This window comes from Elephantulus edwardii, unplaced genomic scaffold (assembly GCF_000299155.1).
Source record: "Elephantulus edwardii isolate Elephantulus edwardi_28Jun2011 unplaced genomic scaffold, EleEdw1.0 scaffold00030, whole genome shotgun sequence".
Taxonomy (NCBI): Eukaryota; Metazoa; Chordata; class Mammalia; order Macroscelidea; family Macroscelididae; genus Elephantulus; species Elephantulus edwardii.
The window spans coordinates 19,441,151-19,454,537 of NW_006399780.1; the positions used below are offsets into that span (position 1 = coordinate 19,441,151).

Genomic DNA, 13,387 nt, shown 5'->3' on the forward strand with positions numbered 1-13,387 from the left:
AAGAAAGAAAGAAAGAAAGAAAGAAAGAAAGAAAGAAAGAAAGAAAGAAAGAAAGAAAGAAAGAAAGAAAGAAAGAAAGAAAGATCCCTAGCTCCTGGAGGGTTTTTTAAAAGATGTGGATGGTGCATCTTGAAAGAACAACAAAGATTTCAGTAACGCAGGCCTGGGAACCTACCAGTTCTCTACATATCTCTAAAAGGAAGGGGAAATGGAATCTCTTCACCCTAAACAAACCCACCTTGGGGCCCCCAGGACGTCCAGCCCCCCTTGCTGACCAGGGGCACTCTGGGCACAGGCTCTCTTGGGGTAATCCCCTCCAGCCACAGTGCTGCTCTGGAACAAAAGATCTTCGTCTAGACGCCGCCATAAAGCGCCCCCCGCGCCTCTAAACCCAGTTTCATTTCGCCCTTAACGACCCAGTCTGGCCTGTGTTAGAAAACGCTTCCGCCCTAAATAGTAAACAAACCTGCGGTGGATGGTCTTGGCTCTCCTAGCACACCCCAGACACCCCCCCACCTCATTACCCCATTGCTAGCATTCCCCCTCTTCCAGGCTTTTCTCAGCTTCCAGTTCCCCAGCCCCCTCGCCCTCACTCCCCCCCAGTAAATAAACCGAGGCCGAGTTCAAAGTTTCCCGGAGCTAAGGAGGAATGCTGGTTGTAAAAATCCAAGTTTATAGTGCACGTGGGAGTTTACAAGGGTATTAAGTGATGTGGGCTGAGAGAGAGCTCTGGGCCCCTTCCTCTCCCTCTACAGGCTTTGGGGTGCAAGGGAAATCTGGGGGACTTTTTAAAAAAAGAAATGAGTAGAGAGCAGCTTGCATTTGAGGTTCCTTTGACACTTAGACCCCTAGGTTTAAGTAAAGTTGGGCAAAGACCACTTTGTAAGAAGGTTCATGACTCCCATTGAGCATCTCTGAGGGAAAGACCACAAGTCAGTCACTCTAGGTACCCCAGACAGAGGTGGGGGGCCTTGCTTTGTGGGAAATGAGAAAGGTTCAGATCTGGTGTCTGAAAATACCTGGAGTTGAGGCTAGCATGGAACCTTAACTAAAGGCAAATAATTCATGATGGGCTAACATCTCGAGTGGACTAAGGACAAGGAGGCCTTTTTACACCAGCGCCAAGAAGAACTTTGAACTTCAAGGGAGTCAAGGTCGCCACCCCTTCCCTCTCTCCGCCCCCTCAGGAATCTGTAGGACAATTCCTTTCTGGGCCAAGGTTCCCTGAAGGGGGCAATCCCTGAGGTTTCCTAGTGTCCCAGAGATGGAAAGCGTTTGCTGCACTGTCTGCTTAGAGCCCGCCAGAACTGTGTACACGCGACTACAATCTTTATTATTCATATAAACCTTTGGAAGAGGCAACGCCCCAGGAAGTTTTTATAACTTTGTTTGGCATAAAAGTTTTACAAGATTTTCCTTCCCCACCACACCACCTTTTTTTTTTTTTAACTTAAAGTTTTGGTCTTGCTAGAGAGTGAGCTCTCAGGATCTTTGGGAGAGAGAGAAAAAAGTGGAGCTCTGGGGCCTTGAGTGGAGGGAGAGAGGAGGACTGGGGCTACTTCATTCTACCTAAGTGGAAATAAGATTTGAAGGCTGAAGTCCAACTTCCTGGGCCCCATCTTGGACCTGGTTTTGGGGTGTGCAGGCCTCCAAGAGAATCCTACCCACTCTGTTCTTGAGATGTACCCACCTCACAACCCTGCAGAGTCTGGACAAAGTAGAGATAGCATCTGAGGGGGATGCCATAAGGTGAGCCAGAACCCTTCACTGGCAGAAGGAGACCCCCACCCGCCGCACAAAGTGGAAACCTTGACTCCTCCCGCCAGCGTGGAAGGAGCCCTGCACACTGGGCCCTGGGCCTGGATTCCCATCTACAGCAATGTAACAGTGTGTTTGAAGACAGGAAGAATTCAAAATGCCAAGAAACTGCTACCCAGAGCTCGCAGAACCAAAGAAGATGGAGGATCTGCAGCCCTGAGGACCTGCGCATGGATGTGGTTTGGCCTGCCAGGCCCCTGGTGACCACTGGGACCCACCCTCACCTGAGATGAACTGGATCCAACTCCCTCATTTCCCTTGGTCCAATCTTGGGGGCAATCAACTGGGCTCAAATCGAGGACATTTTAGAGCTTAAAGCAGAACAAGGATGGGGCAACTCCCCCAAAAGCCGACCTGGTAGACTCAGCTCCTCCAGGATGATAGAAATGAAGTTCTCTGACGGCAAGAAGAGCGGCTTCTTCGGGGAACCATCTGTATTCTCTGGGAAGATGGCTGGAGCCTGCGTTTCCTTTCCTCTAATGGCGATTGTCGCGGCCTGGCGGCTGGCTGGCTGCTGGCAGGCAGCCCTAGCCTTCGCCTTGTGAGGGGCGGAATTGAGGCCGAAGGCGGGAGAAGGTCAACTCCAAGCTTCAGCGATGGGGCCCGAGAAGGGATTCAAGGGAGCTCCGCGCCACAGAAAACCTCAGACAGGCCAGGGAGGAAAGTCAAGGCGAAGGGGAGAAGGCAGGAGGGCAAGCAAAGAGCAAACACTAAAGTATGTCATAAAGGAAGGAGAAACGTGGTTTAAAGAAGCCAAAGGTGAGAAAAGACAAAGACAACAGATCTGTAAAATTAGAAGAAAGCAGGAGAGGGGCTGGGGAAAGGCAAATTAGAGAAAGAAAGAGGCCAATAAGGAGAAAGGAAGGAAAGACCCAAGAGTGTCGATGGGAACCAGACAGCTCAGTCCCGGGGCTTCCGTGCAGGGCTCCGAACTGAGGAAAAGAATGTAGCCGGAGAGCGAGGAGCGGGGTTCGCCCCCTGAGCAAGGCCGCCCGTGCAGCCCGGCTCCGCCTGGACCCCAACTTACGGGGGTGACCTAAATGCAAACCCGGGAGCCCAGGCTTTGCCTCCAAACACTTCCTCTCATCCATTTCCTCCTTGGGAACTCTTCACCCAAATGATTGCAGTCCTGTTTAAATTCAAAAGTTTAAAAACCGGCCTGATTTCAGTGAGACCAGGGAGCAGTCGGCCCGGGCGGCTTTCTCCGACTTCAGGACGCGATACCGGGCTTGCAGGGAGCATTTTCGGCAAAAAGGAGTATTTGTGGCTGGGTACCCCCAATTAGGCGGAGTCTAGGCACTTGTATAGACGCAGAGCTCCAGAGCAACTGGGTGCAAGTTTGTACAACGTCCAGATGTGCGCGCCCACTCCGCTGGTCGGGCTGCCCCGGCGGCTGTGAATTCCGGAGCAGAGACGCCACTCCGAGCGACTCAGCACTGTTTCCTCTTGTACATGCTTTTAAATCTTAATTTTTTTTTCCTCTGGGTCTCTGAACATTCCACATTTTGCTTGGGTTTCCCCCGCCCCCCGCTTTCAATTTAGCTAGAAAAGAGGCAGAAGAGAAGTAATTCTTGTCTTTAAATTTGGGGAAGAGGACGGGTTTTCTGGGTCTCCAAAGCGAAAAGGGACATGGCAATGTCAGCCACTTTTATTTGATTTTTTTAAAATTTTCTTCTCCATTTTGCTTGAAGGTGATCCCATACACATGTCTGATTATTGTTTCATTTTATTCCTTTACCCCTACGGGAAACACTCTCCGGTTTTCACTTCAACTTTAAAATGTCCCAGATGATTTCCTTAACCTCATAGAGAAACTGCTAATTTGGGATAGAGAAATCAAGGTGCTTTGGGGGCGTCTTGGAGAGAAGAGGCGGAAAATGCCTGCGATTTCTTTCGGTTCTTGTCCTCATTTTCACATGAGACTCACAGCTCCAGACCTCTGCAGAACACCTCGGTGTGCCCTCTGCTAAACACGGGACCCTCCTGGAGCAGAGCCTGCACCTCCAGATCCCCTGAGTCTCCTCTCCTTGCCCACAGCTCCCTAGGCCCAGGCTGCCCTGCTGGCCCTCCTGGATCTGACCTTCATGAGGGTTGGAGCAAAGGGCCCCGGATTCTTGGAAGGGCTAGGATTTTTTTAAAACATAGATGCAGCTGAGACCGCTCTAGGCTTTAGCCTGCAACCCCTGGGTTTTCTCAGTCCCAAGATGAAGCAAGAAGTGGGGAACCCCAAACCCACACAGAGTTACATGATCTCTGCGCTCTCAAGAAGTTGGGGAAACGCGCTTAAGGGAGCTAAGGGGAGTGGTTAGAGCACTCCAGGGGCTCCCCGGGCCTTTCAGCTGGCCAGACCACTCTGTGTCCCAGGCTGGAGGCCTGGTTCTGTAGGGCAGGGGCAGTGGGCAGAGTGGCCATGGCAGCCCGAGTGCCTTTGAACGCCAGGCCTGGACAATACGGCCTTTGCTCGTGGCCTCAGAAAGACTGAGCCCAAGGGGGCAGGGCTGGGACCCAGGCCTGACGGCATTGGGCATTTTTTTTTCAAGACACAAATTCCCCTTTCACGGATCTTCACCCTCATTTCTTCTTTTTATCTCCACTGTGGTAGAATTCTAAAGTCTTCAAAACCCGAACAAGTTTTTCAAGTCTGTAGCCCCTCAGTCGGGCTCTTATTTAGTGCCCGGTTTACGTTTATTCTGCGTAATTAGAGGCAAACATTTGTCCCACCGGGGGTCCCACTTAGGCTGACGAATTTGATTTTTTTTTTCATTAATGGGCCGTGTTTATCATACTTCTAATTATTTCAACTTTAAACACTATTTGTTCTTGTGAGGAAGTGGGAGTGGAGGCAGGAGACTCCTTCTACTGGGCGTATTATTTCCATAAATAATAGTACGAGTTGTGGAGGGATACCATCCTCTTCCTCCTGCAATGTGATCTGAGGGGTAGGCTTGATGTGGGGGTCCGGCTGGAAGGGGGTCAGAGTGCCCCTCCTCCTAGAGGCTCCCAGGTTAAGCCTCTGGCTTGTTTTTGAAGCGTAACTTGGAATTTGCTTCTGTTGTCTTTCACCACTGCCTCCCCCACCCTCCCCAAAGCTGGGCTCAGAAGGTCCCCTGCGCAAAGCTGAGACGTCCCTTGCTTCTCCATCCTGTCCTAGACCGGCCTCCGTGGACGCCCCAGTAGCACTGCTTCAAGCCTCAGCTACTAACACTGAGGGGGAAGGGAGAGAAACACAACAAAAACAACACCCCAAACAAGCCAGAGGTGGTCAAGAGGCACCTGAGAATGGGGGAAAGTGTGCACTAGACCCCAAAATGGGGACAAGAGCAGGGGACTGGAAGGCTAAACTCCGGGGACAGACACGTAAGGAGGAAAATAAAGGAGTCGTGAAAGAGGGGGGAGGAACCCCCCAAAGCCATATAATTCTCAATTGCTTTGGTCTTTAATTTCATCGCCCCATAAATGAGGAAATATCAGTTCCCATACTAAATTTTTATCCCCGGCTGATAAATATGACGGGAAATTTTCGTTGGGTCCTCGTAAAAGAGAACGGTTTCGATCAAACTAGTGGGGAAAGGCTTATGCAGATAATACAAACAGAGTGGTCATAAAGTCTCGGCTGCTTCCCGCGGGGTGGGCTGGGGACAAATGGCTCCCTGACTTGCCTGCTGCCTGAGCTGTCCCAAGTGTCTGGGGCCTAACCTTGTCCCGACCAACCCCCGAGAGGAGCCCACGGCGACCCCTGCAAAGGAAAACACAAACCATTTCCAATCCCTCCCGGCCGGCCCTACCCAGTCACACATTTCCTTCCAGTTTTCCCGGGGGTTCAGAGACTCCTAGGCCTTCCCTCGCACCCCCTAGCTGGGACACTTCGGCCGATTTCTCCCCTCAGCCGCCGCCTCGGGCCTGTCCAGCGGCGTTCGGCCCTCCTGTGTCCTCCACGCCGGGGTGCCCAGCTCCAGTCCTGTCCCCGCCGGGCTCCAGTCCTCCGGAGAGTCCAAACCCGAGCCTAGGTCCAGAGAAAAATGCGGGGCGACCGGAAAGACAAGTTACTCCCCGGATTCCGTTTCCTGAGGAAGGGGTGGAGAGTTTAGTTCGCTTGGAGAGAAAAGCGATGAAAAACTGGAAGGAACTCTGAAACACACGGTTCCCCCCTACTTTTTTGCTTCCATTTTTATTTTTTAATGGATGGGTTCCTAATTCGCTTTTCAAAAATCCCCCTCGCCCATGTTCCCGGTTTGGGACACTTCCCTGGGTCGGATTTTGCCCCGTCTGGGGTTCTGGTTTTCCGTGTGCTATGTGACTCTCCTAATGCCGCCAGGACGTCTCAGTTTCCCTTTTTCTGTCCAGGAATAGTAGCTGTTTTAACAGAGGCAAGGTCAAGCCAACAGCGAGAGCCCCAGGGTCTGGAGCAGAGCAATCGAACCGGCTCCAAGGCCAAAGCCTTGTCTCCCCGGGGACAGTGGCCCGTGCTGCCCACCCGGCGCGCTCCAGGCCGCAGCTCCGGGTCCCGGGGCAGCGCATCCCCGGCCGCTGGTGCCCACGTCCCCTGGCCCTTACATCTGCTCGGAACCTCCTTTTCCGAACAACCCCGAAGTGACCACCGTGACCCCCTCTCTGGCTCATCCCAAACCCTGAAGTCACAGTCAACCCCCGGCGGAGAACTTGCAAACCCACCGACCCCGCAGGCCCGCGTTCTGGGAGCACCCAGCCCCAAAGGCCGAGCCCCAGGGGCGAAGAGGCCCGAGAGCTCAAAACTTTGGTCCTTTTGGCATTCTTGAACTTCCCCCCCTTTCTCTGCCCACCAGAGTCTCGTCTAAAAATCTCACTCTTCTCCCACCCCAAGGGAAGCAGCAAGGGGGTTCGTGGGGAGAGGAAAAGGGGTGGTTAGGAGAGGGGAAGTACCTGAATCGTGTCTTGACCTTTTAATTTGAATTTGACTGTTTTGAGCCCCGAGTAGTCTCGCTTTCTCCCTCAGTCCCACATTACCCCCCCCACCCCCTCTTCCCCATGAGTTACAGGCTGGTTCCCGGGTAAACAAACCCCACTCTCCCCCAGGACCCCCTCCCCATCCACCTCCACCCCCTCCGGCCCCTCCGCCCCCGGGGCGCTTCCTTTGTTCGCAGGCAAGGGCTCCGGTGCCCCTACCCCGAGGCAGCTGCTAGGTGGCGCTGTTACTCCACGCTGCGCGCTCCGCCTGCCGACAACTTGACCCCGCTGACGTCACGGCCGTCTGAATCATCAAGGCCATTTTCAAATCCCATTGGTCTAGCCGTCACATGGTGAGGACCGAATGCGCGGATAATTATGGAGCTGATATTTCCCCCCCTCCCCTGCTTTCCCCTCCCGCCCCTCCAACCGCCCCCCCTCCCGGATGGGGGAAAAAAAAGATGTCAGCTCCTCCGCTGTAGTATTGCTCCTTAAAAACCCCTCTCTCTGAAAATGACATGCCCTCGCAATGTAACTCCGAACTCGTACGCGGAGCCCTTGGCTGCGCCCGGCGGAGGAGAGCGCTATAGCCGGAGCGCAGGCATGTATATGCAATCTGGGAGTGACTTCAACTGCGGGGTGATGAGGGGCTGCGGGCTCGCGCCCTCGCTCTCCAAGAGGGACGAGGGCGGCAGCCCCAACCTCGCCCTCAACACCTACCCGTCCTACCTCTCGCAGCTGGACTCCTGGGGAGACCCTAAGGCTGCCTACCGACTGGAACAACCTGTTGGCAGGCCGCTGTCCTCCTGCTCCTACCCACCTAGTGTCAAGGAGGAGAATGTCTGCTGCATGTACAGCGCAGAGAAGCGGCCGAAAAGTGGCCCTGAGGCAGCCCTCTACTCCCATCCCCTGCCGGAGTCCTGCCTTGGGGAACACGAGGTGCCAGTGCCCAGTTACTACCGCGCCAGCCCGAGCTACTCGGCGCTGGACAAGCCGCCACACTGTGCTGGGGCCAACGACTTCGAGGCCCCTTTCGAGCAGCGGGCCAACCTCAACCCGCGTACCGAACATCTGGAGTCGCCCCAGCTCGGCAGCAAAGTGAGTTTCCCCGAGACCCCTAAGTCCGACAGTCAGATCCCCAGCCCCAGTGAGATCAAGACCGAGCAGTGCCAGGCGGGCCCCAAAGGCAGCCCCTCGGAGAGCGAAAAGGAGAGGGCCAAGACTGCCGGCTCCAGCCCAGAAACCTCGGATAACGAAGCGAAAGGTAAGGCCGCCTGGGCCACGGGCCCGGCTGGGGCGCTGGGGGACTTAGTCTTCGTGGCTGGGCCGGGAGCAGGGTCGGGGGAAGAGGGCTGGGCCCTGGAGGCCCGGGACTGTATGGAAAATAAGACCTGGGCTTGCGACCCTGGTCTGCTGAGCGCCCTAGTGGTCGTGACACTGGGGAAGGTGATTGGCGACGTGGAGGTGGAGGCCGGCTGCGGCTGTGGGCGCAGAGCCGGGAGGTGCGCCCCGCGGGCAGCCTCCGGGGCGCCGGGTGCTACCCAGGGTGGTGAGTGCGCCGGGGCGCGTGCTGGCTGTGCTCCGCCGGCTCTAGGCTACTGTCCTGGGGAGCTAGTTGGTTTCCCAGCTCAGGTCACAGGCTTACAAAAAAGCCTAAAATGGCGATCTTGGGACAGTGACTAGGGAGAAGGAGCATTTTGCTTTACTGCGTTTTCCCAGTTGGAAATTGTTTTCTGCTGAACGTGATTTGTTGTTTATGGGTTTGATTTGTGCTTGCGGTTTGGGCTCCTGCGGTTTTTGGCTTGGCCCCGGCATCTGGCAGCAGGGCTGGGGCCGGAAGAGGTGGAGGTGAAGGGCTGCCCCCGCCACGTCCCTCCTGCCCCCAGACGCCCCGCTCAAGGATGGCGCTGGAATGAGGCGTCTGGAATGGGACAAGTTGTTTGGTTTGGGTTTTTTACCTCTCCTGGATCTCAGTTTTTTCTTTTCCTTTTATCTTAATTTTAAACAATGTTTTTGCTTTAATTTCCTAAAAATAGCTTACAAATAGCTGGGAAATGTCTCTGTGTGTGGCAAGCGGTTTTCTCCTGAAAGGGAATGTGGTTTGGGTTAAATTTCATTGTGATTTTGGCTGAAGAGAGAAAGCCTAGCCAAAGTTCAAGCTCGGGGTTCAAGATTCATTTCTGCTGTAGGAACTGAGGACCGCCAAAATCTTTCTCTACACCTGGAGAAAGAATGTGGAGGGAAGCAGGCAAGGAAAGGAGAATGAGGGGACCGACTTTGCCTGAAAAGTTGAGGCAAAAGTCATCTGAAAAGGCTCCATGGGGAGGAATAAACCTGCTCCCCTAGACACTGGCTGCTGACTGCTGTGTACATACAAGTAGCTCGTTCGCTGAGAGAAGGATATGAAATATTGAAGGCAAAACAGGTTGGTGGCGGCCTGGATCTTGTGGATCTTTGTATATGGATGCGGTACACACCCATGCCTGGCAGGACATGTGTCACACTCACACACCCTTTTGCATGCTCTGTGCACACACACACACACACATGCATGCACACGCGCGCACGCACACACACACACACACACGCACGCACATGCACACTCTTTTAGCGGGCAAGCGTATCCTATCACCTCATCCTCTGGAGTCCATTCTGCAAAGGTGGTCTTGCCAAATTCTCCCATAGAACCTCCCTGGCAGTAATAGGAACATTGGGTATATGCATAATGGTGAGGAGACACGTGTGCATCATGAAGATTTCATTTTACACTCGCTCCCCAGACTCTAACCTTAGTGTGGGGCAGGTCTGGAGCAGGAAAATCTCTGTTTTAGCCCCACCAAAAGCAAAGTCAAGGTTAACAAGCCTGCCTCCTAACTTTCACTACGCTAATTTTGGTAGGCTGGCCTTTCTTTCTGCCCTCCCCATAACAGAGAGAGAGCCTAAGCCCCCCCTTGCGAGCTACAACTCCCTTTTTGCCCCTCACTTTGGTGTCTTTACCCGGTCAGATGCAAGAAGACTTTCTGCCAAACTTCCCAATTTGTAATTTCTCTTTTCCCCCTAAACCCCAGCTACCCCAATATGAAGTCCAACTGGAGTTAGATGTGAAAAGCCTTTAAACAATTTGGAAGCTGCAGGTGCAAAGGCCCAGAGAGGAATTAAGAAAATTCCGATTTTTAAGACTGCAGCCTCGAGTTTGCATTCCACTCCTCTCCCCACCCCCTGTATTTCCTGTTTCCTCTGGAGCCCACCACACACCCAGTCGAGATAAGATCCAGGTGCCGACAGCTTTGCTGGGCATAGGGATAAGATTAGAGCAACAGAGGAATCGCAGATCCTTTCCCTGGGTGCCCCTTTCGGATTTCTGCTTATTTCCCTAGAAAAGCTAGCCAAAGCCTTTCTGCTATTTGAGGAGAAGGACTGGTTCATTTTCACAAGAATATATGCCATAAAGAGAAGCTATCAATAAGATAAGATATACGCCATACATAGCTGGGGGTGTAAGTATGTATATAAGCATATGTGTGTATCTCTACAGATACCCATGTATGCATACAGAGAAAATTTTCAAGAGACTGCATTTCCTTAGCATATATGTCCCCCTTGACCTTAGCTCCCACGGCCAGGGTGGTTGTCTGGGTTCCCTCAAGTGCCCCAGGGCTGTTGCCCCTGACCTCTGTTACCCACACAGGCTCCCCTGCCATAGCCACACATACCTGGGAAATGGCCAGGAGAAGAACTGGCAAGGGGTTGATCACTTAGGCTCAAGGGCTGGGGGCTTGGCACAGGGCAGCTGCAATAACCTCTGGCCACAAAGACTAAGGCAAGATCCCTTCATTCAAGTTAAAAAAGATATCTAAGCCCTTTGGCCACTGCTCTGGACAGCAGGTGGACTCTGCAATAGAGTTTCCTTCTGGTTGGATTTTTTCCAGATCTATATTGGAACAGAGTAAAGGGAGGGCCTGGTGAGGTTCAGGGTCCCCACCAGGGTCAGCTAGCCAGGGGAAAGCGAAAGTGGTCAGGTCTTCTAGGTCAAAGTGAACTTAGGTGATTTAAATTTAAGGCGTCCTTTGGCTACAAGAACATTCCCCACCCTGTAAGTGTAGCCTCCAGGGAGATTCTAAGCCTTGGGCCTGCGAGGACCCCACCAGCCGGGCCTGTGGGGGTGAGAGCAGTTCCCCTGTTATCCTCCACCGTCCCCTCAGCAGGCTGGCAAAGCCTGCAGCGTGCTGAAAGGGTTTGCGTCTTTGAGGGATACTTATGCAAATAATGTTATTTTTAACAGAGGAGATAAAGGCAGAAAACACCACAGGAAATTGGCTGACAGCAAAGAGCGGAAGGAAGAAGAGGTGCCCCTATACTAAACACCAGACGCTGGAATTGGAGAAAGAATTTCTGTTCAATATGTATTTGACGCGAGAGCGCCGCCTGGAGATTAGCAAGACCATTAACCTTACAGACAGACAAGTCAAAATCTGGTTTCAAAATCGCAGAATGAAACTCAAGAAAATGAACCGAGAGAATCGGATCCGGGAACTGACCTCCAATTTTAATTTCACCTGAGCTCTCGGTCTCTCCTCCCCCTCCCTTCTCCCCCCTCCTTCCTTTCCCCGCCCCTCCTCCCTTTGTGCCTGGTGGTATATTTTTTTTTCCTCCCTGAGTATAAATGCAACACGCCTGCAAAAAAAGGCAACGACCTCAGACTCTCCTTCCAAGGGACCTATGGTTCGTGCTGCGAAGATGCTTCCACCTAAAGCATGAGAAATTGGGTTGGGGGTGTGGGGTATGGCGTGTGCCCGCGTAGATGGGGTGGGAGTGTGGCTGGTGTGTGTGTCAAGCCCTCACTCACCCACGCACTTACACACAGCACCCTGTTCTTCATGCGAAGTTGAGGTGGAATTCACCCGATTGTAGGGGGGAAAGAGGGAAAATACCAACCAGAGAGGGTTTGTAATCTCTCAGAGCACAGTCAGAATCTCTCCTTCCTTGCTGCATTTCTTCCTTAGAATAATAGACATTTCAGAAAGTTCGGCTAGTGTTTGTGTGTTTGTTGTAGCGCCCAGCGCCTCCACTGAACCCTTTTCTGTGTCTTTAGCTCCCAGTCGCTATGATAATCTGCTTGAAGTCTCGTATTTGTACTGCTTTCTGCTTTTCTCCCACCCCTTCCAGTATCTCCACATCCCCCAGCCACTGACATCTCAGAAATTCTATTCAGAGGAACAAAACAAACAAAAAAAATAATAATTTTTTTAATTGAAAAAGAGCATAGCAAAGAAAAAAAAGCAAACCAGAATGCACCCCCTCCCCCAACACCGCCCTTCCCTATCTGGGAGTTGTGTTATTTATAGATATTCTTCTGTATGTTGTACCTTTTGCATGTAGCTTCCTTAATGGAGAAAAAAAATCCTAATAAATTTCCAGAATCATAATCCTCAAATGGGTGGTTTTTTTGTTTTTAATGTTTTTTAGCGACACCCCCACCCCAAAAGAGGCTGAGTGTGTGAATGTGTGTTTTGTGTTTGACTCATCTCCTAGAGCCTTTCTAGAACGTCTCTTGGCGGGTTTAATGTAAGTGAGAGACCATAACGTTGATTTAAATATTATCCAGGTGACCACAATAAGTCAAGGTCATAAAACAGTAATGTCAGGACGGTCTTGGTGCGCGCGAGAGGTGGATTTTATGATCTGCAAATATAATGTGGTGCTGCAGTAAAAGATGCATTTAAAGGTGACTGGAGGAGGGAAAGAAGCAGAGAGCAAACTGCAATCTTGAGGAGCAGACGGATCTGATTGCCTGGGGTGCTGGGCCCAGCGCACCCCACTGCTGCTGGGGGGTACCCCAAGAGGCCCCCACCCATCCAAAGAGAGGAATAAACTTAACCGCCGGAGGGGGACGAGGAGCTCAGCCTCCTTCAACAGGAGCAGCAGCAGAAGCGCCCGGCAGAGGCAGGAGAAGGAAGCAGCGTCAAGGTAAGAGAAGCGGTTTCTTCTTCTCTTGGCGGCGGCGCAGGGACTCGCTGTGTCCCCAGGTGCCCGGCATGGGCCAGCAAAGTCGGATGGAAGGTGTCTCAGGCACTGGGCTTGCAGAAAGCCGGAGGCTCACCTGGCAGCCACTTAAACAGAGAGGGCAACGGCCAAGTGCTCCCTCTCCTCTCCTCCCCAGACCTCTGTATGGGCTTCGGTGGGAGTTAAAGGGGTGAACTGGTCATTTTGGGCTTCTTTCTGCTGGCAGGCATTTAGAATCGCCTTGAGGTTGACACATAGGTCTAAGTGCTGCTCAGTCCGCTTGTCTGTGGGGAGGAAGGAGCTGCGGGGTGTGTAAGGAAAGCATTTGGGTTTGAAGCTTAGGTTTTCCTGTTTTTTTTGCTGCTGTGAGTGTAAGCCTTGGACGGGCTCTGTGTCTCCACACTCTCTGACTGTGGGACTTTGCCAGACAAGTGGCCTGATTGGAAGTAGCTCCGGAGCATAGGCGCCTTAGTTCAGTCACACACAGACCAGAAGCAGGAGAGAGCCCGGAGAGTGAGAGGAGGAGAGGGAGTTTGAGGAGAGGGAAGGGAAGAAGGATGGACAACCCAGTTCGAGTGGAAGGACGCCCCAGCTTCCCCCAGGGCTGGGACCAGAGGCAGGGGACTGCCTCCTCCGCAGTCCT

General features: G+C 52.7%; 1 protein-coding gene across 1 annotated transcript; it reads left to right on the forward strand.

The window, feature by feature from the left end:
• Positions 1 to 7,142: 7,142 nt before the first annotated feature.
• HOXC10 (homeobox C10) lies at positions 7,143 to 12,175 on the forward strand. Its single transcript, XM_006883913.1, has 2 exons — positions 7,143 to 8,005; positions 11,024 to 12,175. Exons 1-2 carry the CDS (start codon positions 7,255 to 7,257, stop codon positions 11,299 to 11,301), a joined length of 1,029 nt encoding a protein of 342 aa, XP_006883975.1. The 5' UTR covers positions 7,143 to 7,254; the 3' UTR covers positions 11,302 to 12,175.
• The last annotated feature ends 1,212 nt before the right edge of the window (positions 12,176 to 13,387 follow it).

Excerpts from the sequence above, each read along its gene's own strand:
- HOXC10 (XM_006883913.1), top strand. The coding sequence starts at position 7,255 with ATGACATGCCCTCGCAATGTAACTCCGAACTCGTACGCGGAGCCCTTG. Across the intron at positions 8,006-11,023 it reads CTCGGATAACGAAGCGAAAG|AGGAGATAAAGGCAGAAAAC; the intron begins GTAAGGCCGCCT and ends TATTTTTAACAG.